Below are 27,089 nucleotides of genomic sequence, written 5' to 3'. Positions count from 1 at the left end.
TCGACAATCTGATAGTCAATTCATGAATGATTTGAAACAGGTTGTCAAATGTTTCAATCTATCTTACGGAGAAGGGTGAACAATTCCCACCGTGAAAAAATAAGATTGAACATTACAAGTTGAATCGAATCGTAGCATGATTTCGGCATAAAGCAATGATTTCATTACATCAAACTTATAGTATTTTGGTAGTACATTTTTCAGTGAAATAAATAAGCATAAGTTTATCAAATTGTATCGATAATTGGCGAAGTCATGGCTTTTTTCCCGTAACCCTTTTTGTTTAAGAGGTTTGCGATGATCACGATTGAAGACTAATAGATTAACTAAAATCCCAAAACTCAAAAAAATCCATTAGTATATGGGTATTCCTTGTACCTTAACGATTAGGGTGGGTGCTTCTATAGTTGAGGTGTATTAATAGTTACAGTAGTGGGTTATACGCCTAACTAAGGTACCAATCATCAACAAATATTTTTTAATCGATTCATCGCACTAATTTTATGCGACAATGAAACTGTTATCCTTAAAAATTTGCTCAAAAAACTATTGAAAAAAAATCATTCACATATTTGGGAACGAAAGTGACCCCGTTGGCTTCGTGTCAGTCCAGGATAACATTTGAATGGCGCAGCTAGATCCGGCCGGAAGATCGTAGGGCCCTCGCGTCGCTTCAACAGAGGAAGCAGACGCTCCCGCAGACAGGGCCGGCGGATAGCATTGGTTGTATGGGTAGTACTACCCACTCAAAAATAACCGATACGGGAAATACCCACTCGAAGGTTTGGAACAAACTAAAACCTGAAATTAACCGCATATTTGACTTGAGGATAAAATGCATGCGTCTGAAATTCTAGATGCACAATAATTTCATTTTTTTTATTGAGATACAAATGTCTTTTGGCTCACAATTTAAATTTCTTGAAAATATGGTATAATATTTCGGATTTGATTAAAATTTAAACTTTTTAGTAATACTAGGGGGAATATATTTTAACACACAATTTGTTATTTTTAGAACAAACTATTATTTGATTAACAATTGAAACAAGGAGACGCTCTATTAGGCTTATTATAAGGAAGACAAAAGATATACACAAGAGGAATTGATTTCAACATCAGAGTAGAAGAGACCGTATCAGGGAAAATAAAGAGAGGCTGGACATCAATGTTAGGGAAAAGAAGAAATTAAACTTGCAGATTTTTGGCATATGGAAGAATACTACAGGACATCATGAACCGGATCGCCGACTGCTTGGATCCGCTGGGAACTCTGTAGCAGACAGCATATCAATTAAATGAGAAGAGATAACTAAATTTGGCGCAGTAAAAAAATCTGTGTATGAGAGACATATAGGGAGATCGAGGATAGCTAGCACATCTCGGACTGGAACGAAGCCGAAGGGATTCGTTTAACGAAGATCTGGCGTTAGGGAACTAGGCGTACGACCAGACAACATGTTTAATGTTGCGATAACTGTCATCATAAGCGCTGAGACCGCTCTCCACGACTCCACTACACCGGAGATGCTCATCCAACGTATAATGACTGGACATGACCCTAGAAATCATCCGAATGAAGTCACGAGCCTTATCCATCTCCTTGAACCAAGGCTTGTTTGTGCCTGTGGGATTCCCAACCTTCCATTGTTCCACGAAATTTCGAGCGTCCTCTGGTAAGAAATACTGGAAAACTCGTTGAAGCTATGCGATCTTTCATATCACCTTCTAATGCCTGTACGCCTTTTCTCATTGCCATTCTAATTTAAGTGATTATCAGGAATGGAGCAATGCAAAATAATTCAAACTAAGGTAATCTGATATGATCTATCACATAAATAACTAAGAAACTTCCATGTTTTCCCCATAAAATGCAAATAGTGCATTCCATATTTCATCGAATGGAGAGCATTCTTGGAACTCAAATAATGTGGGTATGGTTGTTGATGGGTAAATATAAAACCATCAGATTTGTGGGGAGAATGTATGCAGCAGTCTCTTTTATGATCTCCCTCACCACTACTGCTATAATAATTAGCATAGAAGCTATGCATAGCTGTCAGCATCTAACGAAGTGATATGCGCACTGCAATGCTTAGCGCGAGCATCTTTGCTGCCATATAAATTTGTGTGCCAGAGCAATCATTACGTTTAAATAAAGTATTATCATTTCATCGCGAAACATCAATTGTTTGAGTGTAGATCTATATGGAATGCTGTTTTCGCCGAAAAAGGAATCTTGGTTCCGTGCATTCCGATCAACGGTTGAATAGAATACACAACGTAGGACCTAGCCGCCAGATGAAACACTATTTCTCTTGTTAATCCTTCGACAAACCGGTGTCAATAACCGCGTTTCCTGCATTCATTAAATTTTTCATTTGCGTTTCTAACGCTGCGTATATTCGGAAAAATTCGGGCGATCCGACATTCAAAAAGTCCTTATAGGACCTTTTCACGCACAATTCTGAGCGCGAAGAGAGGCCGTCCACTGCTGTTTGCGCCGGATCTCGTTTCGTCGGATTTTTAATCGCGGTGTCGATAATCAAGCCAGTTAAAACCTTGTATGCTTCCACCGGAGGAGTTTCTTGTTTTGATTCGATTGTTTCGGATATAGTGGACGCGTAGCTGTTCAAATCACTAATTGAGGTCCAATACAATGATAAATTCAAGTAGTCATGATCATATTGAAATTGTCGCAAATATCATGCAGTAAGATAGATCGGTCACCAACGTGAAGACAACCCTATGGCATACCGTGGGAGTTGAAGTCGTCTTGAACCAAATGAGGTGCTATGTATAGGAAAACAATGTCTGCCTTTGATTCGGACTTGACAACCGACAACTTCAATATCTGGTACCGAGCATTAACTCGGCCCTGGCGAAAAATGATAAAATTGTTGTAGATCTACGTCGGAAGACGGAAGTTAACCAAATGTTTCGTGTTAAACCTAGGAAAACCATGGGAATGAAATATAGGGACAATTGGGATTTTTGTTGTCCCATGAAGAAATTCCTGTTAATTTCTAAGATTTCCAAGACGAGGAGCCACTTACTTCGGTACTAGCACCCATCAAAGAACACTCTCATGCATGTACGAGGCAGCTTAGGAGAGCAAATGATTTTTCTTTTTTTGAAAATGTATAGGCACATTAGAACATGTTCCCTCAATGGGATACTGGTACTGGTAGCTGTGGAATTTTCAAATAGCCACCAGGTATTATCCGGAAATTCTCACTTTTACTAACATACACCATATCTGAACTTTCGTCACTACGAGTAGAAATCACTCCGAATCTTACTACCCACTCGGGAAAAAAGTGTTTCGCCGGCCCTGCCCGTAGACATTCCTTGAGGTAGACCTCCCCGTTTACCATCCCAATAGTCACGGACGGCGCACTCCGTTTGCTACATGAGCAGATCGCTTGCTAAATCATGTATTTGTTGACTGGCAAACTTGGAAAGTTTCTACTTCCTTACTTCCTCCAGAACACCAGACTTGTGCTGGGCGATGAAGAAGAACCCCGGAAAGTCTTGCACAGATTTAACTGTTTGGCCATATACCTCACCGAAGCATTGGGGTTCCGCTTAAACGCTTTCATTACACGCTTGTGATCCTGATCCCCAAAAGAAAATCCATTCTGTCCGCATTTCTCCTTCCGTTCGATGCTCAGAGTTTGATAGTAGCGTTTAATCACACGGCTCACCGTTGACTGCATCAAATCAATTTGTGACGTTGCTTTTCGGGTAACGCAATTTTTTTTTCCAATTTTCGAAAAACTGACAGCAATAATAATGCAGTGTAAACAATACACTCTAAAATACTTCTACCCAAACTTTCAAGAGAAGTAATATCCAATGGGTTATTTTCTACAGCGTTTTTCCGTGATGCAATTTGATGTGGGACACCTTTTAAGTGTTTCTGATCTCTTCAGGTTCTGGGAATACTTTATCAAAGATCATTGAGCTCAGGCGAGAGCTGGGCTGTCGAATAGTATACGTTTGGATGTTTCCTTGATAGTACTTCCTGTACGGGACCATTCATAAGTTATGTGGCCCAAAGTTAAGCAAAAGTCCGCCCAAGCTAAACTAACTCTAGAGAAAATTTTCAATAGGACGTAAGTAACAATGAGAGCGTCTCTTTGTTTACTTTCTCTTTCGTTTATTGCGACGTCATTACAACACTTTGTACAAACTTCCAGTACATATCGAAAGCCGACGGTTTTTACTACAATATTATGCAAAGAATAGAGTAGTAAATGTTGAAATGACCGAGTAATGAACAGAAGAGAAAGACCTCAAAGAGAATCTCTCATTGTTACTTACGTCCTATTGAAAATTTTCTCTAGAACTAAAGTTCAGAGGCTAGTCTGCCTCTCTATCACAGGCGCTATGAAATCAACACCCACTACAGCTATGGAAGCCATGCTTCATCTACCTTCATTGCACAAACATGTTATGGGGGAGGCGAGACTTGGCTCTCTGAAAGTGCTAAAGGGATTTGATGGGGATTTAAATGGTCACATGAGTATAATAAAAAACTCACACTAAACCATGTCTTGACTACTGTTCAAGATACAATGGGGACTAAACCGAACTTTGATATCTCGTATTAGGTCCATATAGTGGATCGTCATATGTGGGATGTAGGGGGTCTCATACTACCTCAAGGTACAATATCATTCTATACGGATGATTCTAAAATGGGTGAGCTGACTGGCTCGGGAGTCTACGGACCAAGAATTAAAGAAGCGATATCAATGGGAAAGTGGCCTACAGTTTTCCAGGCAGAGGTATATGCCATATACACCTGCTCGAAGGTCTGTAGGAAACGAAACTACAGAAATGCAAAAATAGCAATCTTTTCAGACAGCCAAGCAGCACTGTTAGCATTAAGGTCGTCGAAATGCGAGTCCAAGCTGGTTTGGGAGTGCATCACATCTTTACAACAACTGGCAACTCGGAATTAAATAATGATATTCTGGGTACCTGGCCACCAAGCAAGCGATGGTAACGAAGTGGCCGACGAAATTAGCCAGGCGTGGTTCATCAAACATGTTTGTTGGACCAGATCCATTTCTAGGTATATCTACCTGGGTCATCAAACTAGAACTTTCGGCTTGGGCAAGAGACCAACTACTAAACGACTGGCGTAACGTAGAAGGCGCTCGACAAGCTAAGTAATTTATGCATCCAGATAGAACGAAAGCCAAAAAACTAATGGATATAAAACGAAAAGATTTACGTATAATCACAGGTTTATTTACGGGACATTGTCCTGCTAAGCATCATCTGAAAAAAATGGCAAAAGTCATGATGATATTTGTTGATTCTGTAACTACGAGCCCGAGAACTCGGAACATATTCTCTGCCATTGTACCAGTACTGTTTCTTCGAAGGGAGCGATATTACGGAAGGCATCTTATGACGCCTCACGAGGTATGGCATATCTGTCCCAAACGGATCCTCAGTTACATTATTAATATACTACTCGGTTGGGACGACACATGTTGACAAACAAACAACTCGTTTGCAACTACATTGGATTCGAGCGATTTTTAACATGTAGAGCAAAGAAGGGTGGCCACAAAACTTAACCTGAATAGTGGTCGCAGTGTCAAAGTTTCCCCTAATAAAAAATGATTGCGTAGCGCTTTTAGGGGAGGAGGGGTATGACAAAGTGTGACATGTTGTGACATGTGGGAAAAGGGGAGTAAGCTAGAACGTAACGTAACATGTTTTTACCGAAGAAAAAAAATTTTTTGGAGGAATTTGTTACGTAATAGATAGAGAAATTTGTGACTATTCGTTACGGGGGCGGGAAAGTCATTTTTGAACAATTTTTTGCCTTACGTAATTTATGAATGGTCCTTACTTTTAGTTGGGATTCGTGTAAAGTGTTTAGGTGTCCTCTTTGAGAATTAAATAAACCGTCTTTATTGCGAACGGGGTGGTAGGGCATTAATGTGTTTGCCATTCATCTGTTGCACCCAGTCATCGACCGTTTCTATAAGGTTGCGAGTTTCAAATCCAAAGCATGACTCGGGACCTAAGAAATGAGAGGCAGCTCACCTATTAACCAATTCGTCCGCTAACTTGTTCCATTCGTTTCCCACCCAAGTGCCCTGGCAGCCACATCAAAATGAGCTTGCGTTTGCTTGCCAGATTCATCGTTTCGATACTTTCCTATAGACTACATCCTATATTCACATTTCCCAGAGGTTTATACAGATTTTCTGCTTACAACTATCTAACCGAATCACTATATGTGATATTAGAGGGAAAGAGTCAACCTATGACGTACAGTGGGACGAAATCATAAAACGTTGGACATTGACATTTGCGACGAAACTATTCGCTACGGAACTTTCATGCCTTTTTCCCATGAGATAGTTCTAGTTTTCTATTTTCGATGAAATTTCTCAAAATGATTTGATCTACAAACTTTCCATTGACAACGAAACGCTTGAACAATAAATGAAAAAGTTATTTCTCTTAACTAATGATGTATCCCCTTAAAGTAAAATGTTCTACTACCGTATTAAAGTACTCCTAAAAAAGAATTATTTCTGAAGACGTCAGAGTGCCATAACCAGTAGCTTCGTTGCAAATATAAATGTCCGGCTTTTTCTGATTCTTTCCCACTGTGAAGTGGCGCCTGCATTTCTTCCTACAATAGCCATGTTCAAATACAGCACCACATGCCTTTGACGCCAGGTTAAGCTACTTTGTTTGTTCTTATCCTTCCTATCGGTGAGCTTTTGTTTATGTTTATGTTTTTGCGGTCCTTCGTTTCCAAATATGTTGAGAATGAACTCTAATCTGAATGGTGCGCCAGCTGGATGTATCCTTTCTCAACATTGAACAAGTCCGCCATTTTTCAGCCGATTCTGATAAGCAAACAAGTTTTTTTAGGATATTTTATGCCATTTATTATAAACCAGGTTTAGAATACAACGTCGATCGAAGGACCAGCCCCACAAAAGGCAGCTCTTTTGCATGACATTGGACAGCATTTCGGGCTTAATCGCAGCAATTTCAGCTCGTATATTAGCTTTGTCAAGGTTCTTAGGTTTGCTAGAATGAACTTTACTTTTCAAATAACGCTACAGAAAAAAAGTCTGGTACCATTAAATCCGGAGAACGAGGAGGAGGAGGAGCAGACAACGCGTCCTGTGAATTTGCTCTGCAAGAACTGAATTGTAGTGGCTGCGGTGTGGCAAGGCGTCCCGTTTTGTTGAAAATAGGAATCTGGGGAATTGCTACAGACCCGTACTCAAAGAAATTCTTCACCAAATTGCGGATTGTTTTGTTTGTAGGCGCCAATTGCCTGCCATATTTTTTACGATAAACACGCTCAATTTTCTCTATTAATTGATCGTTTTCGATGTAAAGCGATACGATTTCATGGCAATAAATGACGTTTCAGAATTGTATTTATCAGTCAAAATCGGCTGGAAAATGGCCGAGTTGTTCAATGCTGAGAAAGCTTACTTCAATTTGTTACGATTGACACACATTTTGTTATACTTCCCAGTTCTCCCAAAAAAACCTGTTACGTAATGAATTAATGGTCCATTGTCGGACATGTATGTTATATTTTTTTATTCTTTTTGCACAATAAATGAGAGCATCATCACGGTACATAGTTTACATAATTGATCAAATAAATTCGAATATTTGATCACCTACTCTTCTTCCATCTAATATCCGATGAAACTGCTCAGTCGTCCATGAAATGAATTTCTTTATACAAACATTAAAATTAACTGTTTTGGTCCACCTAGTGCGGCAATTGTGTCTACCTCATTTATGCACAATTGACAATTCCAACAAGTCAACCACAAACCTGATGAGCCACGTTTCGACGCTGATTGATAAATTGAAAAAAAACACTTGGAAAATAAAAACGATGATAATTAATTTGCTTAATAATTAATAACTACAGTTTTCTTCATTCTAATTTGTTTTAATTAATGGAAGGGTTTCCTTTGCCGCCCCATTTAGCTTTCAACTCTGCATGAGAAAACCACAAATGTGCCATCGAGTCAATGAGTCGATTTTCGTCAAAACATCTCGAAAAAGATAACATAAAATGTTGACGCTTCATGCATTTAAGGACATTTGGCATCAAAAATGCAAATTTGATGTGAAAGATTACTTATTACCCTTTTAGTCTTGTTTATTTAAATTAATTATGGCACTTGCGTTTCGACTGTGTCTGATCAGAATCCGACATTAACTTAGTAGCTAAGCTAGCGCCAGATTGACGCTAGCTTCAGAAAAAAGGAGACATAACTCAAGCGTGATTCCCCGCAAGAAAAAGAGGTTCATTTTAAGCTGAAATTTAAGTGAAATCGAAATAGTAAGCCTATGCAAGATGCACTGTGCTATATTTCTCCCAAGGAGAAAAAGTTTGGTGAAAACTATTTTTTGTCATTAAGGATTAAGGCTTCGTTTATTTTGGAGCTAGCCACAATCCAGCTATAGCTTAGTCCTGTTACTAAATTAGTGTCGGATTTTGATGAGACGAAGTCGAAACACAAATTCCATATCTAATTTAGATATAAGTTTTGTGCCCTTTACGCGCAAATGTCCTCTACTACGATGAGGGATTTTACGGTATTGCAAAATTCAAGAATACTGCGTGCATCCGCTCTAAAGAACCTCTGACATAGACATGTGCGCCGATGTATTTTTGATCGGCAGCGGCGTAAGCGACATTTTTGGCCGACGGCGTCACGCCGTTGGACCCAATCGGCGGTTTCTTTTGTAACGGACTTCGCAGCATACAGCCACATACAAACTAACCTGACTGCTTGAAGAGAATTCTGAAAAAAGTCATCGCCCACGGTATACTATGACATATGTTGAATACATTACACAAAAGGTGATTCTTGCAACCATGTCAAATGATTTTTTTAACCGAAGCTCTGTACCCACCCTACTAGCCAAATCATATATTGAAGACGGGATTATGTTTACAGTTGTCAAATTTAAAGAGCGAAATAGAAAAATCGTCAATGTCGCATACTACGAGTTCCCATGGAATAGTGGTTGCAATGGGCAAATTTAAAGAAAGCAGAGTAACGACTGCATATTTACGTCCCATCATAATCATTTATTGTTCTATATTTAGGAAATTAAGCAATGGTAAAATAGTTTTTGTTTTCCCAATATATACGCGAACGGAGGTCTTAGTGGAAGCGGTAGGCCCAACGACCACAGCCTACCCGCTTCCCTAGATAAAACGACTTTACAATCCCGTAATTTCCTATAGACTGATACAAACACTGAAGAAGATTACAAGTAGTAATCGAAATACCGGTATCTGTTAAATAGTGTAGTGCAAGTGCATCTAACTATAAAAACATAGTGGAATTAAATGGAAGAAAATCTTTGAAACATTAGTTTTTGTTTTGCTTGAGGAAATCAATTCCTGTTATCGTTTCATTGTTTTTTGTTTCTATTTAGTACTCTATACCGTCGCTCTTTTAGAATCCTGCAGACATAAGGTACCTTAACACGAGGCGTTAACAATGGCATTACTGCGCAGAAATGTCACATGATCGTGTAAGGACACTTATATTTCAACGGAAGATTTGTTTCTATCTTGAGTGCAAAGTATGCTCTATGTGCTGGTATCATACAGATCTGCATCCTGACGAAACTCAAATATACAGTTAATATCATTCATAATAATTCCACGACTTTATGTTTTACCTCCTGTTGGGTTGAAACTGTTCACTAAACATGTCTGATTGACAATGGTCTGAGCGTATCTTTAGTTTTCGCAGCTCCTGCCCCCGCCAATTCCTCTATCAGTTCCGGTTAGATTCGAAACACTGAATCAATTAAATTAGTAACATCCTATTATGTTCTTACTCACCGATCGGCACCCTGTTGTAACCTATGAAATGATTTTGGACAACTCTGCCTTGGGCACTTCCACAAGAATGCTTTTCGCATTTCCGGTCCATTTTGTTTGTTTTGGTTTGCATGAGATTAAAAAGGCGGTAACATTTTCGGGTGGGTGCGGAAACTAATTACGCTTTTGCTTGAAGCGAAACTGAATCAGGTTCTAACCCCAACTGCTGTCAAAATGTATAAGCTGACAGCGGTTGGGGTTAGAACCTGACTCAGTTCCGGGGTCAAGCAAAAACGCTATAAGTAACGCATTTAGCTCTGTGTCAAAATTACAGACACTTTATACACAGACTAGCGAAGTGTCAAAAATTATGCTGAAAATTCATATCGTATTGCGTCTATTTGTCTGTGACACCGGGCTGGTGCAACTGACACTGAAAATCTTTCCTAAGTTAGGCTCGACCACACGACGGTTAATTTATGAGACCAGAAATCTTACCCTCTGCATCGCCACTTCTGTGAACCAGCATCGCGAAAAGTCAAAATCATTCTACCCAACAATTTTTTGAGAAAAAAATTGAGGTCACGATTTAATCAATGAACTTCGTATTGAAAACAATTTTTGTGTTTTCATAAAACTAGTGCACACGAAAAAAGAAACAAAAATGGCGTTATACTCTAATGTTTAGTAAAATTATTGCGGTTGTGTCTGAATAGGTTTATTATTTTTATGGTTCTAGTTCATAATTTGAGGATTCACTGATTAGCATTAACTTTGTCAACTAAAATAGACCACAAATTCTCTTCGTGGTATCGTGATATTTTAGTGTTGAGCTTACCGTCGAGATTTTTACACAGAGTAACGTGTCTAAGAGTTTTCTTAATTATTTCACGGACATGAATTGTGGCTATGTAATGTATTTTTGGTGCTCAGTGCTGTTTCATTTTATTACGAACATTACACTGAATCTTAACAAGAAAATAACAAACCTTGTATCTAATGCTCTCGCCTTTTAGACTGATTGCTAGCAGTTGTACACAATAGATCACGCAGAAATGTAAAGACCAGAGAGCAGGGTGTCATTCGGAAGCACACAAGAAACAGTTTTAGAATCCATGAATAGTCTGAGTTCCTTGAAATTGTTTACGTAAATATATTAAGATCATGCAGAAAATTAATTATTTCGTGAACTATATCATGAACCGTTTCACGAGCTCGACTGGTGAATCGTGACTAGCATACTAGGAATCAAGCACAAAACCAAAATTTCATTAACTGTATCTTGAAAGTCGAAGTGTTTTTTTAAATTTGGGCACTTTCACGCACACGAATGGTGAATTTTGACTTATATGCTCGGAATCATATCCAGTTCACGAAGCAAGAATGGATCCATGATTAATATTCCGAGCGTGTAATGGTTATCGAGAAAATATCAAGACTATTTTAATTTTGTAATCCAAATGTCAACCACTAATACCAAATAATGATTAAGATGTGATAAAACATGAATCAGTTAACGTCGTATATTCGGTACATAGATAAAGTTGCTAGATTTGTGGATAAAATTATGAGTCAACAATTTTCGAGTTCGCGAATCGTCGGCGTGGGACCTTTCGACGTCGGCGTACGTTAAAAATTACCGGCGGCGCACTGGTCTACTCTGACAGGCAATTGCTTTAAGATGGTTATTGCATTACGGCTCAATAGTTGTGCATCGAGGAGACCGAGACGGCCTACGTGCCTTATTTTATGCTCAACTGCTAGCCTGTGCGCGCTGGCGTGGCCGACTAGCGGGTCGACGTGTATTACATTCTGCTATGGGCCGTGTTTGCAGACATTGTTTCACAGTTTAATAGCAGTGTTGGTGGACAAGGCTCACAGTGGGAATCATTGTGTGTCGATTTATCGGTCGCCTTCGTCATCGTGCACAAGCTAATCAAATGTATAAGTAGAAGCCTGCTAATGATAGTTCGTAATAATTGTAGGTTTAGTAGGTACTAGTGTACAATTGTTATGTGCTACTCGTATATCTATTTATGTATGTGTTCGTCTGTATAATCGTGACAGCTGGGTCAGGGAATAGATGCTGAACTGGCGTATATGGTAGAATAGTGGCGTATCCTTCCCGATTGGATCAATTAAGGTACAATTAATTTGCGATCGCACGTGAATCATTCATTCCCGGTGAGACTAGCATGTTGAATTTTCAACTGAAGCAATTGTCGTTAATGGTAGGTAAACATCATTTGATAACACTTAAACGTGTTAAAGTAGTTCGATTACATGTCACACGTATTTTTTTCTTCTACCATTGTTTTTGGTGTACTTCTATTGGTCCTATCTATCACCTCCGGAAATCTCTACCCTCGGTCCTAGCAGCCTAGACTCATGCCTTCAGTTGATTGGGAACTCTAATGATATGAAAAAATTGATTCTCTTCTAGCATCTGTACGATACACTAAAAATTAAGGGGTTATATTCAAAGTTGTGGCGAAAAAGTGGGCTAAGTTGTGATTTTTTAAAGTGTTTTATGCAAATTTTATTTGAAGAAGCGAAATACGGTTCGTACTACTACTATCAAAGTTTGAAAAAAAACAGATTGAATTAAAAAATATGCAAGGTTGGTGTAGTTATGGCCTAGCCACCGAAACGTGTTTTTGGCAGGGGTTTGCGTTGAACGCTCTCCAAGCCGAACCGCTCAACAGAAATAAAAGTAAAAAGAGTATTGAAGAAAAATGGATTGTGGTGTACTTGAACGGATCGGTTTCCCAATAAAAAATTATTTTCCGATAAAAAAAAACATGTTGACCGAAAAATCGTGTTTTGTGGTGTTAAAAATTTTAAACAAAAATTCATTGCGAAGAATCGAAAATTATTGGATCAAAAAGAAACCGTTCAAGTACACGAGAATATTAATACAAACAAATCAAAAAAAATTATGAAGATCGGATGATTAGTTTTTGAGATATCACGTTCACCGCAAAGGTACATTTCAAAAAACATAACTCCGAGATCATTGCGTTTAAAGTTTTGCGTTAACTTCACTCGTGAAGAACCTGCGCGCTGCGAACGGCTGTAGTTTGAAATCTGATGCTTCGACCTGGATGAAATTTCGCACAGATGTTTTCAAAAGTATGTACATTCAGAATATTCAATAAAAAAAAATTCCAACTTTTTATATAACCCCTTAAGCATCAGGTTCACAATCCTCGCGCGATCATTCAAGAATACACGCGAATGTGCGAATGGCCACATGGTTATAAAAACAAATTTATGCACGCAAAAATACAAACACGGTAGCGCAAGCGACAAACACGTTAACATACAAACGCTCAATCCCTTCGCGATCATCCACGCCCCAAGAGTGAAGCTACGAACGCTCGTGTTCGTGCGATCAAGATTCGATTACGCCCGAAAGTCCCTACTCAGCCAGAGCAGCCTAGATCCGTGCCTTAAGTTCGACTAATAAAAAATGACAGCACGTCACCTTGCCAACATGACCGGGAGCTCTAGTGAAATGAAAGAATTCACTCTCTTCTAGGGTCTGAGCCATACGCTAGAAATTAACCCTCAAAAAGGCAACGGGTCTCTGTGGCCCGGCTAGTTACAGTTCTCTAGTTTGAATGAACTTATAATTTGAAATGCGAATGATCGAGCGTTATCGGTCTTTCGATTCTCTCTCTCTGATAAAACGACAAAAAAGGCTTTTGATTTCCTTGGGTCTCAGGAGCTTTAGCTTTTTGAGGTTTAAGTATCAGATTCACGGTCCGATCATGCAGGAACACACGATTATACAATTGAATTTATACATGCGAAGTTGCGTACACGCTACCACACGCGACATGCAAACGCCCACGATATTGAGCACGTAAACGCACAAACGCTCGAGCCCCTCGAGATGATACACGCGATCGTGCCCTCGCGACCTGTTGCAATTGGCCTTAAGCAGTATTTTAGTGTGGGACATTTCACGTCTAGTCTGCAATTGTAGCGAGTGATTCTGATGGGAAGCTCCTCCAAGCCCCTACAGCTCCAGCAGGACAACTCTCGAAAAAAACATCTACGCACTATTGCGAACAACTCAGACAGACCCTAGGCTCGAACGGTAAAACTCACAGCTTCCACGCACACACGACCACAGTAGGACTCACAATTAGACTTATACATACAATGTCACACGCAAAAATTACAGGTATTCATCTGGTATCCGGGACAAGTACATCTCAAACACAGGACTTATCATTTCAATGATGACCTTGGATCTGCGTTGACTGTGTTCTAGGCACTATTGCTTCGTCCGTCAGGTCAAGGATGTATGAAACCCGCTAGCCACCGGATGTATGAAACCCTCGGCCCAGCTGCCCATAAGGGATAAAAATTTACATACATTGTAAACTTTCTAAAATTAGGTACCTAATGACAGGACAGTGTACCACTAAAAGACAAAGCGAAGGTGTACGTTAGAGTGACAAGAAAAAAAATTACCCTTATCGGCCCACCCCTGCGTCGATTCCTATTCCCACCCAGTATTTGCTCCAAATTTGAAGCAAATCGGACAAGTCTAGGTTCCGGACCAACGTGCCTGAAGTTTGTACGGGATTTTTCGACAATTTACATGGAGAAAACCCACTAGCTCGCGTTTTCGCCGCTAGGTGCCACTATATGCATTGTATTATCACTGTAAGTGAAAATAAGAAAAATAACTTAATTGTCTACAACTTTGTCGAAGACTGCTAATCAATCCGGCTTAGCTGAAAGAAGTTATTAAACTTTTAACGAAGTGATGTCTGAGTCAGTTTTGCATGGGGCCTAGCAATGCATGGTTATGTATTAGTACTCAATTCTCACGAACTAAACGATTTCGTGAAATAATGGTTCGGTTTAGCTCAATAGCATGTTTAAAAGAATTATCCTAAATAATACGAGTGATGTTTTGGTTAGAACATTTTAGTTCCAGAATTTACCTCATAGAGGGTGCCAACACTTACTTTTCAACGGAAAGAGATAGAAATTAGGTGTCTTCAACAGAGTTGTAGAACAGGCTTTTTTCAGTAATTCCTCCATCTCAATATTCTATCTCTCTTTTATCAAAAGTTAGTATTGGCGCCCTCTATGCGGTCACAGGTGGAACTAAAATGTTCTAATTAAAAGATAACTTGTATCATGTATTACAATTCCTCTGAACATACTATTCAGCTAAATCTAACCATTATATCACAAAAATGCATAGTTCGCGGAAATCGAGTACTAATACACAACCATGCACTGCTAGGGGAACTGGGGGCAAGTCCGACACCGTGGGTAAGCCCGACACCCCACGACTTTTCCCAGATATAAAATTTTGAATCATACAATAATAACAGGATATCATTAGTACGATTATTTTGAGCATTTCGAGACACACAGATGCCATGTAGATTCATCCAACGTCACAAAATAAACAAAACATGCGAAAACAAAGTTGATGCGCACTTGGATGTTATTTTTAGTTGAAACACTTTAAGGTTTTAACAGCACAAAGGCTTTGGAAATCACCAGTATTTTTGCCGCACATTCTAATCTACTCTCCATATCATTATTTATCTGCGTTGAGGAAAAGTTTGAGTATTCCAACACTGTTTATTGGGCATTTAACAAAAATGTGCACTGTTGGGGTAAGACCGACAGTTTTAGGAGGGGTAAGATCGACACGCTATTTATTTATGATTGAGTTCATTTCTGATTCAATGCGAACGACTGGGAGTTGTTTATGGTATTCTACTTTTATAACATCATGTTAATATTTGAAATATACGGAAACTCTGGTATTTGCATTTATTCCTTGTCAGTATTGTCGACCAAAAAATTAAAAATCGAATTGAGCGCGATTCATAGTTTTATTATAAAACGAAAGGAAAAAGGATAATCTAATATGAAATTCTAAAATGATATTAAATAACAATTTCCATCGACTGCCGGATTGTTGATCAACAGAGTTCCGAAAAATCATAACACGAATCGGATAGCTTACTACAAAAGCGTATGTTACTTCTAAGTGAATGAATCTTAGTAACAGGGGATATATTCTTCTTGCAGAACGGATCTTACTTCTTAGAATGGCTTCACAAGCGCTAATAAAGCTTGAAAAGATTAAGAGGGAAAATCTTTACCATAATACAAACCAAGTGTTGAACATTATTTATTCACACCTTCCTCTCTTCCTCTTGCTACGCGATGAAATTCCAGAAAGCATGCATTTGTATCACACATACTCATATACACATAGTTACACTTTATCACACATACACAACACATTTTTAATGAAAAAAATTGGACAAAAAGAAAGCTAACAAGGGTGACGCTCGTGCCACTTCGGGGTGTCGGTCTTACCCGCAGCGTTTTTAAAATGTTATTTTTCTCCATTTTTTGGCAACCAATAATTTTTAATGAATCCAATTTTTTGAAACGCTTAAAAAATTATATCTTGTTAAGAACCATGTAAACAAGGATTACGCACAGAATATACAATTTTTGGAGCTTTTTGGTATTTTAGAAAAATGATTGCGCTTAAGGTGTCGGACTTGCCCCCAGTTCCCCTACGCTACGGACTCAGACATCACTTCGTTAAAAGTTTATTAACTTCTTTCAACAAAGCCGGATTGACTAGCACTCTTCGACAAAGTTGTAGACAATTAAATTATCTTTCTTATTTTCACTTACAGTGATAATACAACCTAGCGGCGAAAATGCGAGTGGGTTTTCTCCATGTAAATTGTCGAAAAATCCCATGCAAACTTCAGGCATGTTGGTCCGGTAGCTAGACTTGTCCGCTTTGCTTCAAATTTGGAGCACATACTCCTGGTGGGACTAGGAATCGACTCAGAGGTGGGCCGATTGAGTTTTCAAAAATTCATTATTTTTCCGGGCAGTCTAGTGTACGTACTATCGAGATATACCAGTACTGTGCTATTTGGGCGGTTGAACTATGATATCTTATACTACCCTATAATGCGCATATTAAAATATAATCATTTTACTAACATTTGAATCATGGACTAGTAAACCGCAGAACAAATTCACAAATTAAATCTTACTTTTAAAGTAGTAGTGAATCTAAGGCGTGTAGTTACACTACAAACATCCAGATAGTATCGCCACGGTTTTTAAATAACTTTTCTCTTTACAGATTCATCGGACCCCGCCGACTCTGAACCTGCACGACCACCGAGCAGCATCAACAACCCTTTCGCTAAAACTACTCTTCTCGATAGCAGCCCCTCCAACAACAGCAGCACCACCACCCCTGCCAGTTCCCTAGTGCTGGTGAAACCCTCGGTACTCTCTTCCACTACATCTAGTCTTACGTCCAGTCCCAGTGCGGGTCTAGCATCAGCAACGTCAATCTTTGGCAAAAGTATTCTCCGCCAGCCCCGACTGCAGTTCACGACATCCTTACTGAACTCCAATCCACTGGCAGCGTCTGGATCGACCACCGGAGCTGGGGTAGGCAACAGTATTAACACTGGCGGCAGTAGTAATCAAAACGGAATTGGTTCAACTCCTTCCTCCCAAGTGCCATCTGCGGTCACTGATGGGCCGTTCTCGTTGCATCTGAAACCGGGAGCCAGTTTGGATTCGTCGAAAATCTTCTCTAACGCACTAACTGCGGCCCTGACCGGTTCGACTGCAACAACCGCTGCTGCTGCTTCCCTTATGGGTTCTAGTTGCAGTATTTGTGGCATCGCCTGTAACACTCGCTATTATCAGCAACCTGCAAAAAAATTTGGTGTTAGTTGTTGTGATATTTGCCGGAAGTTTATCTCGAAGATGGTCAAAAAGTTGGCCAGTTCGTCGAGTCCAACTAACACTAACGTAACAATGAAATGCAAAAATGAAGGCAAGTGCTCAATCGGACCTCCATCCGTTATTCGGCCTGATCACGTTAAGACTAGGCACATTTTCAAGGAACGCTGTCATGCTTGCTGGTTGAGGAAATGTCTAGGAAGTTTCCAGGTGCCCCCAGTGTTGAAAGTTCGACTAACGCAAACGCTTCCTATTACACTGAGACAAACCGAGGGGCAGCCAAGTACTGGATCAAAAATTAGTCCAGTCAAGAATGAAACAACCGAGAATAACATTTTCTCAACTAGTTTAACCAGTTGTAAAAATTCTTCGGCTTCGAGAGGGCTTTGGAATGCTTCCGGCTCGGAGAAACCCGATTTTGCCAAAACAAATTCGTTTCTTTCGCTTGCAAATCCCTTGGTGCAAAACAACAATACTTTTGGCAGTTTGCCGTCAATTAAGCTCAACATAAGCGACAAGCCGATAATGTTGACGCCCAGTGCATTGTCCAGTCCGAAAGGAAATAAAAGCCCGTTGGTGCAGATAAGCGAGGAGTCTTCTATCACGGAAAAAGAGAAAAAAGATTCTGATGTAAGTGAAGCTACAGAAGAATCCACTAACAGTATCAGAACACGGAGTAAGACTGAAGCAGCAGCAAACGCTGGTGTAACTGCAAACTCTTCACCGCTGGCCGCTGGTAATGCAACAACAACAACTGTCACTGCTTCAGTAATGACTGCAAGTGACACAGTCGCAACGGATGCAGCGGCATTAACGCAAGTATCAGGTGCAGCAAATCCTAATGACAAACGACAACGAATAGATCTGAAAGGTCCCCGCGTCAAGCATGTTTGCCGGAGCGCTTCCATCGTACTCGGTCAACCATTGGCCACCTTCCCCGACGACGATACGACGTTGGAGAATATTGAAACGCCACCCAGTGACAGTGTAGCTGATGTAACTGATCAGCTTCCCTTGGTTTTGGACACAGCAACCGAAATGCCACTGCGTCCTGCAACACCCAAACTTAGTGATGATTATCAGTGTGTTGAGTGTAAGGAACCCGACAATTTGGCATTGAGTCCACCAGCAACACCAGCAGACGCTGATACGAGTGGATCTACGGAGAAAGAGTTGGTGATCGATGAAGACAAACTTGTGGACTCTAATCAAACGACCCCGACCAAGGAGGAGGTCGAAGAGATAAAGGTAGAACAGCCACGGCCTCCACCTGTGGTGAAAGTTGAAGTGGAGGTGAAAGAGAAAGAGCCCATTAAAAAAGTCGAGGAAATAGAACGACCAGCAACCAGGAAGGCTACGTCATCGTTTCGACCGCAGGTGCTCAAACAAAACATTAACGCCATAACCAAAAGTTTCAACACCAATGTCCGAGCTGCGGGTCAGCAGGGCATAGCTGAAGTTCCAAACGTCCCCCTTATATCGATCGATTTTTGGGAAAATTACGACCCAGCCGAAGTCAGTCGAACCGGATTCGGATTAATACTATCCGAAGATGTCCCTTTGAAAGCTCTCTGCTTCCTCTGCGGTAGTTCCGGACTGGATGAGCTTCTATTTTGCGTTTGCTGCTGTGAACCTTACCATCAGTACTGCGTGAAAGATGAGTACAATATTCGAACAGTTTCACTGGATGACACCAATGTCAGTTTATTGGAACTAACGAGTACAACGAATGTGGGAGGAGCTACGCCTCAACAACAAGCACTCAATCGGTTCAACTGGATGTGTCCTCGGTGCACGGTTTGCTACACTTGCAACATGGCTGCTGGCAGCAAAGTCAAGTGTCAAAAGTGCGGCAAGAACTATCATACCACCTGCTTGGGTACCAGCAAGCGGTTATTGGGTGCGGATCGACCGTTGATTTGTGCGGGATGTCTCAAGTGTAAGAGCTGCTCGACAACCAATGTGACAAAGTTCATTGGCAATCTACCAATGTGTACCCCTTGCTTTCGACTGCGACAAAAGGGCAATTTTTGTCCGCTGTGTCAACGGTGCTATGAAGACAATGATTTTGACCTGAAGATGATGGAGTGTGGAGACTGCAAGCGGTGGGTGCATGCAAAATGCGAAGGACTTACCGATGAGCAGTACAATATGTTGAGTGCGTTGCCGGAGAACATTGAGTTTATTTGCAAGAAGTGTGGGAAAAACAATGAACATGGAAACGTTTGGCGGGATGCAGTGGCCGGCGAGTTCAAAGCTGGTTTACTAAGTGTCGTTAAATTGCTAAGCAAAAGTCGGCAGGCGTGCGCTTTGCTGAAGTTGAGTCCACGGAAGAAGACGAGCAATTGTGTTTGTTCCGTGAGTTCCGGAAAAAGTATTACTTTCTTTGGTTTTAATTCAGCTAAGGAAGAATCGGTTTCAAAGAAAGCCAAGCTCGATGAGCAGGAATCAATTTATGATTTCAACAGCGAAAGCAGTAGCAGCAGTTCCAGTTTTCCTTCGAACACAAAATGCTACTGCTCACTGAGACCCTCCAAACCAGCGGATATCACTCTAGTAGAAATCAAACAGAAAATCAACGCAAATGAGTACTATTCGTTGCAGGACTTCAACTATGATATGAATACGTTGATCAATGCTATCGGGTCGGAGGATTTGTCAACGGCGTACAAAGAATTCCTTAGTGAAACGTTTCCCTGGTTCCAAAATGAGACCAAGGCCTGTACAGATGCCCTGGAGGAGGCCATGTGTGGGGAGGAAATGTGCGATTATAATCCTGCAGCGGATTTGGTTATGGACACCGACCAGAAGGTTCCGAGTATTGATATCCCATTGAACGACATCGACGACTATTTCTACGAATCGTCCGAGTTGGATGATTGTCGCATATGTATGTTTTGCAAGCAGCAGGGCGAAGGGCTACCATTGCACGAATCTCGTCTGTTGTATTGTGGTCAAAATAACTGGGTGCACACAAACTGTGCTCTGTGGACGGCGGAAGTGTTTGAAGAGATCGACGGGTCATTGCAGAATGTTCACTCAGCTGTATCTCGGGGACGTTCGAAGAACTGTCGCCACTGTGGTGTCAAGGGTGCTACGGTACGATGCAATGCCAAACATTGCGCGGAACACTTTCACTTCCCCTGTGCGCGACAAGTCGGTTGCATATTCATGCAAGATAAGACGTTGTTCTGTCCGCAGCATGCAGCCGAAGCGGCCAAAAAGAAGTGTCAGGTGGAGAAGTGCTTCGAAATTAACCGATCGGTGTACGTTGAGTTGGATAGGCGGAAAAAGAAATTTGTCGAACCGGGCAAGGTTCAGTTCATGATTGGATCGTTGAGTGTTAAAAAGCTTGGTCATATAGTCCCAATGTTCAGCGATCATTCGGACGCGATCGTACCAACGGATTTTGAGTGTACCAGGCTCTATTGGAGTTCGAAAGAACCGTGGAAAATTGTACAATACAAGATCAAAACGACCATTCAGAATAACAATTATTGCTATGGAACAGATTTCGGTCGAAACTTCACAGTGGATCACAGCCTGAACAGCAGTCTGGTCCAGTGGGGTCTTACACAAATCAGTAAATGGCATAACAGTTTGAATAGTGACGAACCGGAATCGGAACCAGTGCCGAGTACTTCGGGAGTGCCACGGGAAAAACAAGTTAAACAGTTACTGGAAACCGGAGATGACACTAACGACGAAGAACCGCAGAATAACAATGATTTACTACCGCAGGAGATCAAAGATGCCATATTTGAGGATATTCCGCATGACATTTTAGATGGTATCAGTATGCTCGATATATTACCTAAACTGATGACGTACGATGATTTAATTGCGATGGATCTGAAGAATGAGAACAACTTTAATGCGGAGATTTTGAAAGAAGTTGGACTAGGTAGCAGCAGTAGCAGTAACAGCAGTAATGCAACCGGTGGTTCGAAGGACGACGAAATGGATGTTGATGAAGATGATATTAACGAAGCGATCATGAAATGCAGTGGGGAGCTGAGTAATGATGGGTGGATGAAAAGTATTGCAACTCCTGGTATTGAGGATGCGTTATTGAGTGCCATGAAACAGCCTTCAGTTAATCGGGAGCTGAAGCGCAGCAAAACGGATATATTGTCCCGAGCGGTAGCTGGTGGTCGTGTTGCAGGTCAACGTTCGAGCAGTTTTTCATGGAATTCAAAGCTAGAATCGACGGCAGCTGTTGTGGCTAAACGCCGAAAGATAAGTAAACTGGCCGATGTTCTGTCGCTAGGTAGGATAAAGGATGATACCGCGGTAAACATGTTAGAACGACGAAGATCTTTGCCGAGTGACGATTTCAACTGGAGTGCAAATAGGAAAGTCGGAGGAGGAGGAGAGAGTCTAACCGACGGTATGAGTGTGTTTGAAAAACTGAAAATATCCCAGTTGGATGGAATGGACGATTTTTGTGGAGAATCTGGAGAAATGAAAATTTATTCTTCCAGTATGATTGAAGCTCCCGTACGGTGTGATCGTTGTCATGCAACATACCGAAATCAGGAATCCTATCAGCGACATTTGAATTCATGTGAAGTACTTTCTACGAGCGAGAGCGATTCGGAAACTCGATCTCCACGACTGTTAAGCCCAGAGCAACAGCAAGCGCAAGTTGCTAGTCAACTCGGAAATAGTACGTTCATCTTGCCACAGACATCTCAAAGCATGACTACCGATATGTATAATCAAATGGGTCAGAATCAGCAAGCGAATCCAACAATATCGGTCATTTCCGGTCTGAACAATCAAACCATTAATCTGGGGAATTTGAACAACCAAGCGATTCTCTCGAATATTCCAGTGTCCATGCCGATTACGATCAATCAACTATCATCTGGTATTCCCATCCAAACCTCCACGGGAACGCAACAGATCCCTCTGCAAGGAACATTCTCGAACATTGGAGGAAACATGATTTTTTCGAACCAGGGCCAAATTTTCGCTCAACCTATTAATTTCCAACAGTCTCTGGACAACCAGCACACCTTTGTTCAGAATAAACCACGGTATATTCAGCCAGCACCAACTGCTCAAACCCCTCAAACCATTTCACTCTCGAACAATTTTTTGAACACCGGCAACGGAATAAACGTTATTCCCCAACAACAGCAGCAGCAACAGATTATTACAATTGGACCGAATGGCCAACCTCAGATCGTTACAGTATCAACTCCTCAACATCAGCAACCGCAAGCTACTATCCTTCAAAATCATACTCAAAAGAAGCAACTGATATACCCAACGGTGTCTCCTAAAAAGCACACTTTTTCTCGAGTTTCCCAATCGCCAACACCAATTAAAGCCAAAAGGATCACTCCCACAGCCACGGCAACCTCTAACAAAACTATCCACATGAAAAAGCAGGAACCAATTGCCATTCAGCAAGCACCGACTCCGCAGCCCCAGTCGATTCAAACCATATCCCAACCGATATCCACGCAACAACAACCGCAGCAGCAGATTCAACTTATCAACACATCATACCCCTTAATCCGACCAGCGAATGCCGCAACGCCGCATCCAACAACTGCAACTACAAACAACCCCATCATTTTCCAGCAAGCTAACCAACCCATCATCGTACAGCAGGTGGGAGGAAACCAAATATCCTACGTAACGGATCAGAGCCCTGTTCAGTACCTAACGACTCCGACAAATGTACTAACCCAAAATGGATACGCTATGACCACCGCCGGGGATGGATCACTCACAGCAGCGGCAAACAATATTCTTATTCCGAACGGAACTGGTGGATACTCAATGATACCTGCTAGTGCCCTTCAGCTGGCCGCCCCGCAACCTCAAGTTATCGGAACGATAATTCAACCGCAGGCTACCACCATTCAGTGCGGGATGATGTCAACTGAACAGATGGTTCTAGGAGCTGCCCCTACACCGACATTGGAAATGGTAACTGATCCTACATCCGGTTGCATGTACCTTACCAGTCCATCCGTTTACTACGGTCTGGAGACGATTGTTCAGAATACGGTTATGTCATCACAGCAGTTTGTTTCAACAGCCATGCAAGGTGTTCTGAGTCAAAACTCAAGCTTCTCCGCTACTACAACTCAGGTTTTCCAAGCTAGCAAAATTGAACCGATTGTTGAAGTTCCCAGCGGTTATGTGGTGCTGAACAACGATGGCACCACATCTCAGCAAAGTATAGCATCTATGCAGCTTCAATCTCCAACTGGAATCATTCAACAAGCTCAAATTCAGCCAAATCCGTCAGTGACACCGGCACCTCAACAGCAGACGGTGCAGGCTACAGTTGCCGTTAGCCAATCTACTCCGGTGCAAACTTGGAAAATTGAGCCCCAGTCTACATTTGTCCAGCAGCATCAGCCCCAAACTACAACAGTTAATCCGTTGAAATCCAGCACAGGAATCAAAAGTATTATACCCAAAGCTCAGCCGCAGCTTGTAAACAAAGTCATGCCCAACCCGCTAGTAAAGACGTCGGAACATTTGAACACCTCTATGTCGTCGCAGAGACTAAACTTCCAGACATCCGGTTCTACTGCAGTCTACACTACGGCCACTGCGATGACAACAACAACCAAGCTTTCAAACGTCATCAAACCGATCACAAAAACAATAAATCATAACAAACCTAAAATTATTGCAAAACCGGTGAAGCAACGACAAACGTTACTATCTCCGCCGCTGTCTTCTCCACAATCACCCCAAACACTTCACCAACAGCAGAAACCTGTCCAACAGATTACTCAAGCAGGATTGCCCATCAACTCTAACTCGCAAGCTCAATTAGTTCCAATCAAACCAAGCATCAACAACGAAAAACCTTGCTCGCTGGATAAGATGCCGCTTCCGATCACCTCCATGGCCACGAAGATTCATTCGAAAAGTTCTGTTGAATTTATCCCCACCGCCAATCAGCAGCCCCCAAAAACTGCATCTCTTCTGAAAAAACCTGACGTGAAACCGTTCCCTCGCATGCCCACCAATGCATCCTTCCAAGCTAGTCAACCGCAGCTTCAACAGCAGCCGCAGTCCATTCAAATAAACATGGTTCCAACCGGCAACTTCAACTCGAACATACAACAAACAGTTTCACAATCGACAGCACAATCGCAGAAACCCTTTTCGCCAATGGAAACCAATAACAAAGTTTCTCAAATAACAATGTCACTCGCAACCAGCAGCAGCTCAACTATACCAACGACTGCCGGGTCTATCGCAATGGCAAACTCACAATCAATCACTATCACACCAACACAAACGGCAAGCATCACTCTGCCAACAGCACCGTACCCAATGCCACTTTACTCCAATATTCCCACCAACGTGGTCAACCCGATCCAGCAAACTACCACCACCATCAGCAACAACAGCGCGTGCAATAACAACAACACAAACACCGGCATGATTCAGAACCGTCCAACCAATAGAGTCCTTCCCATGCAAGCTTCGCTTATCCTGCCGAAATCGCCGGAGGTTCCGCAAACGCCTCCCCCACTGAAACTGTTGAACACAATGCCGGACAAAAACGACGAAATCTCCATAATACCCAATCATAATTTCATTTCTGACTCAACGGACATCAATCAATCCGATAAGTTGGTCAAAGAAAACAACTTTGAAATCGAAATCAAGCCGATTGAACTGCTACAACAACAATCGCCTATTGACGACCAGTTGAGCGTAATCGATCATCAACAACAGAACTTCCAGTTCACCCTAAGCTTAGACCAACACGGCTCATTGATTCCCATTAGCAATACACCTTCGGTAACGTCTACAAGTATATCCTATCATCCGAACATCGCTGACATTGAAATTAAGTCAATCGAATCGACCGATCGGATGTTTACGGAAACCGAAGAGATGCTCGCCGAAAGCCTGCAAGAAGACCCACTGGACTCGTCTAGTGTGGATTCACCCAGCTTGAATGACGAATCAGAATCACCCGAAATCAAGAACAAGATATCGGAGATATTGGACAATCTCGAACAGCAGACCAACGAAGAGGATGCTTTCAGTGAATGTGATCACACAGACAGCTCGGAACTGCTGCGAAAAATTCAACACGATCAGGTACTGGAAGCTTCTAGTCCAACTAAAAGCCAGGAAGAACAACAACTGGTAGAAGAACTCAACATGGAACTTCAAGCTAGTGCAAACGCATCGCCTGCTGGCTCGACGAACGCTTCGGAACTTATGATCCCTCCGATATTTGACTGTGATCCTAAAAAAGATGACGATTCTGGTTACGAAGCCGAGCAAAAAGAACATCATGATACAATATCGAATGTGGTGAGTCCTGCTCCTAGCTGTAACAGTAATCTACTAACCAGCAGTGAGTCACAGTTAGACATACTAGAGAAAGGTAAAACCGACCCAGCTCCGGTGAGCAAAGTGCCGAAAACCAACAGCCCAAAGCTACTGTACGAGATTCAATCGCAGGACGGGTTCACCTACAAATCAACTTCGATTGTTGAAATTTGGGATAAACTGTTTGAAGCGGTTCAAATCGCCCGGAAAGCTCACGGGCTGCAACCGCTTCCTGAAGGACAACTGGAGGAAATGGCTGGCGTGCAGATGCTAGGTTTGAAAACGAATGCCATGCGATATCTGTTGGAGCAACTGCCAGGAGTGGAGAAATGTACCCAGTACAAACCACAATACCACAAGAAGGCAGCATCAGAAAGTTCTGCAACGCCGGATGGTATCTCTTCAATTTACGAAGATTATTTCGATATCATCAAGGAAAATCAGTTCGGCTCGGCCCGGTGTGAACCGTATAGCTCTCGGTCAGAGTACGACATGTTCAGTTGGCTTGCATCGCGTCATCGTAAGCAACCTATGCCAGTGGTAGCACAGAGTATAGACGATGTAGTGATTCCAAGGTAATTCTAAATCCTTTTCCTTTGAGGCATGTGTTTTTTAAACGTTTAATTTTCTTTCAGACGAGGAACCGGAAGCAATCTCCCAATGGCAATGCGATATCGAACGTTAAAAGAAACCTCCAAGGAATCTGTTGGCGTTTACCGTTCGCATATTCACGGTCGAGGTTTGTTCTGCAACCGTGACATAGAAGCTGGTGAGTGAAACATTCGTCTTCTCGACACGCTTATTTTCCAACAAACAAACATTTAATTTTTGTTCCCAGGTGAAATGGTTATTGAATACGCCGGAGAGCTGATTCGTTCGACGCTTACGGATAAACGGGAACGGTACTACGACAGCCGTGGAATCGGATGCTATATGTTTAAAATCGATGAAAATTTTGTCGTAGATGCAACGATGCGTGGTAATGCAGCTCGCTTCATTAACCATTCGTGCGAGGTATGTAAAGTGGCGTCAGCATCAACAGATGGTCGCCATGACATGAAATTACTTTCATCTAAAATCACTCCCAGAGTCTGACCTTGAACTT

The 27,089-nt window shown here is 41.6% G+C and overlaps 1 protein-coding gene across 1 annotated transcript in view; it reads left to right on the top strand.

Moving 5' to 3' along the window:
• LOC131684617 (histone-lysine N-methyltransferase trithorax) overlaps positions 1 to 27,089 on the top strand; it is a 177,829-nt gene that overhangs the window by 147,770 nt on the left and 2,970 nt on the right. The window contains exons 3-5 of the mRNA XM_058967638.1: positions 17,034 to 26,559; positions 26,620 to 26,753; positions 26,823 to 26,998. Coding sequence (XP_058823621.1) covers positions 17,034 to 26,559; positions 26,620 to 26,753; positions 26,823 to 26,998 — 9,836 coding nt within the window. The remainder of the gene's footprint in view (positions 1 to 17,033; positions 26,560 to 26,619; positions 26,754 to 26,822; positions 26,999 to 27,089) is intronic.

The sequence above is a fragment of the Topomyia yanbarensis genome, chromosome 2 (genome assembly GCF_030247195.1).
Source record: "Topomyia yanbarensis strain Yona2022 chromosome 2, ASM3024719v1, whole genome shotgun sequence".
NCBI lineage: Eukaryota > Metazoa > Arthropoda > Insecta > Diptera > Culicidae > Topomyia > Topomyia yanbarensis.
The sequence above is the reverse complement of the archived record's forward strand: the minus strand, read 5'-3'. Positions and strand labels throughout refer to the sequence as shown.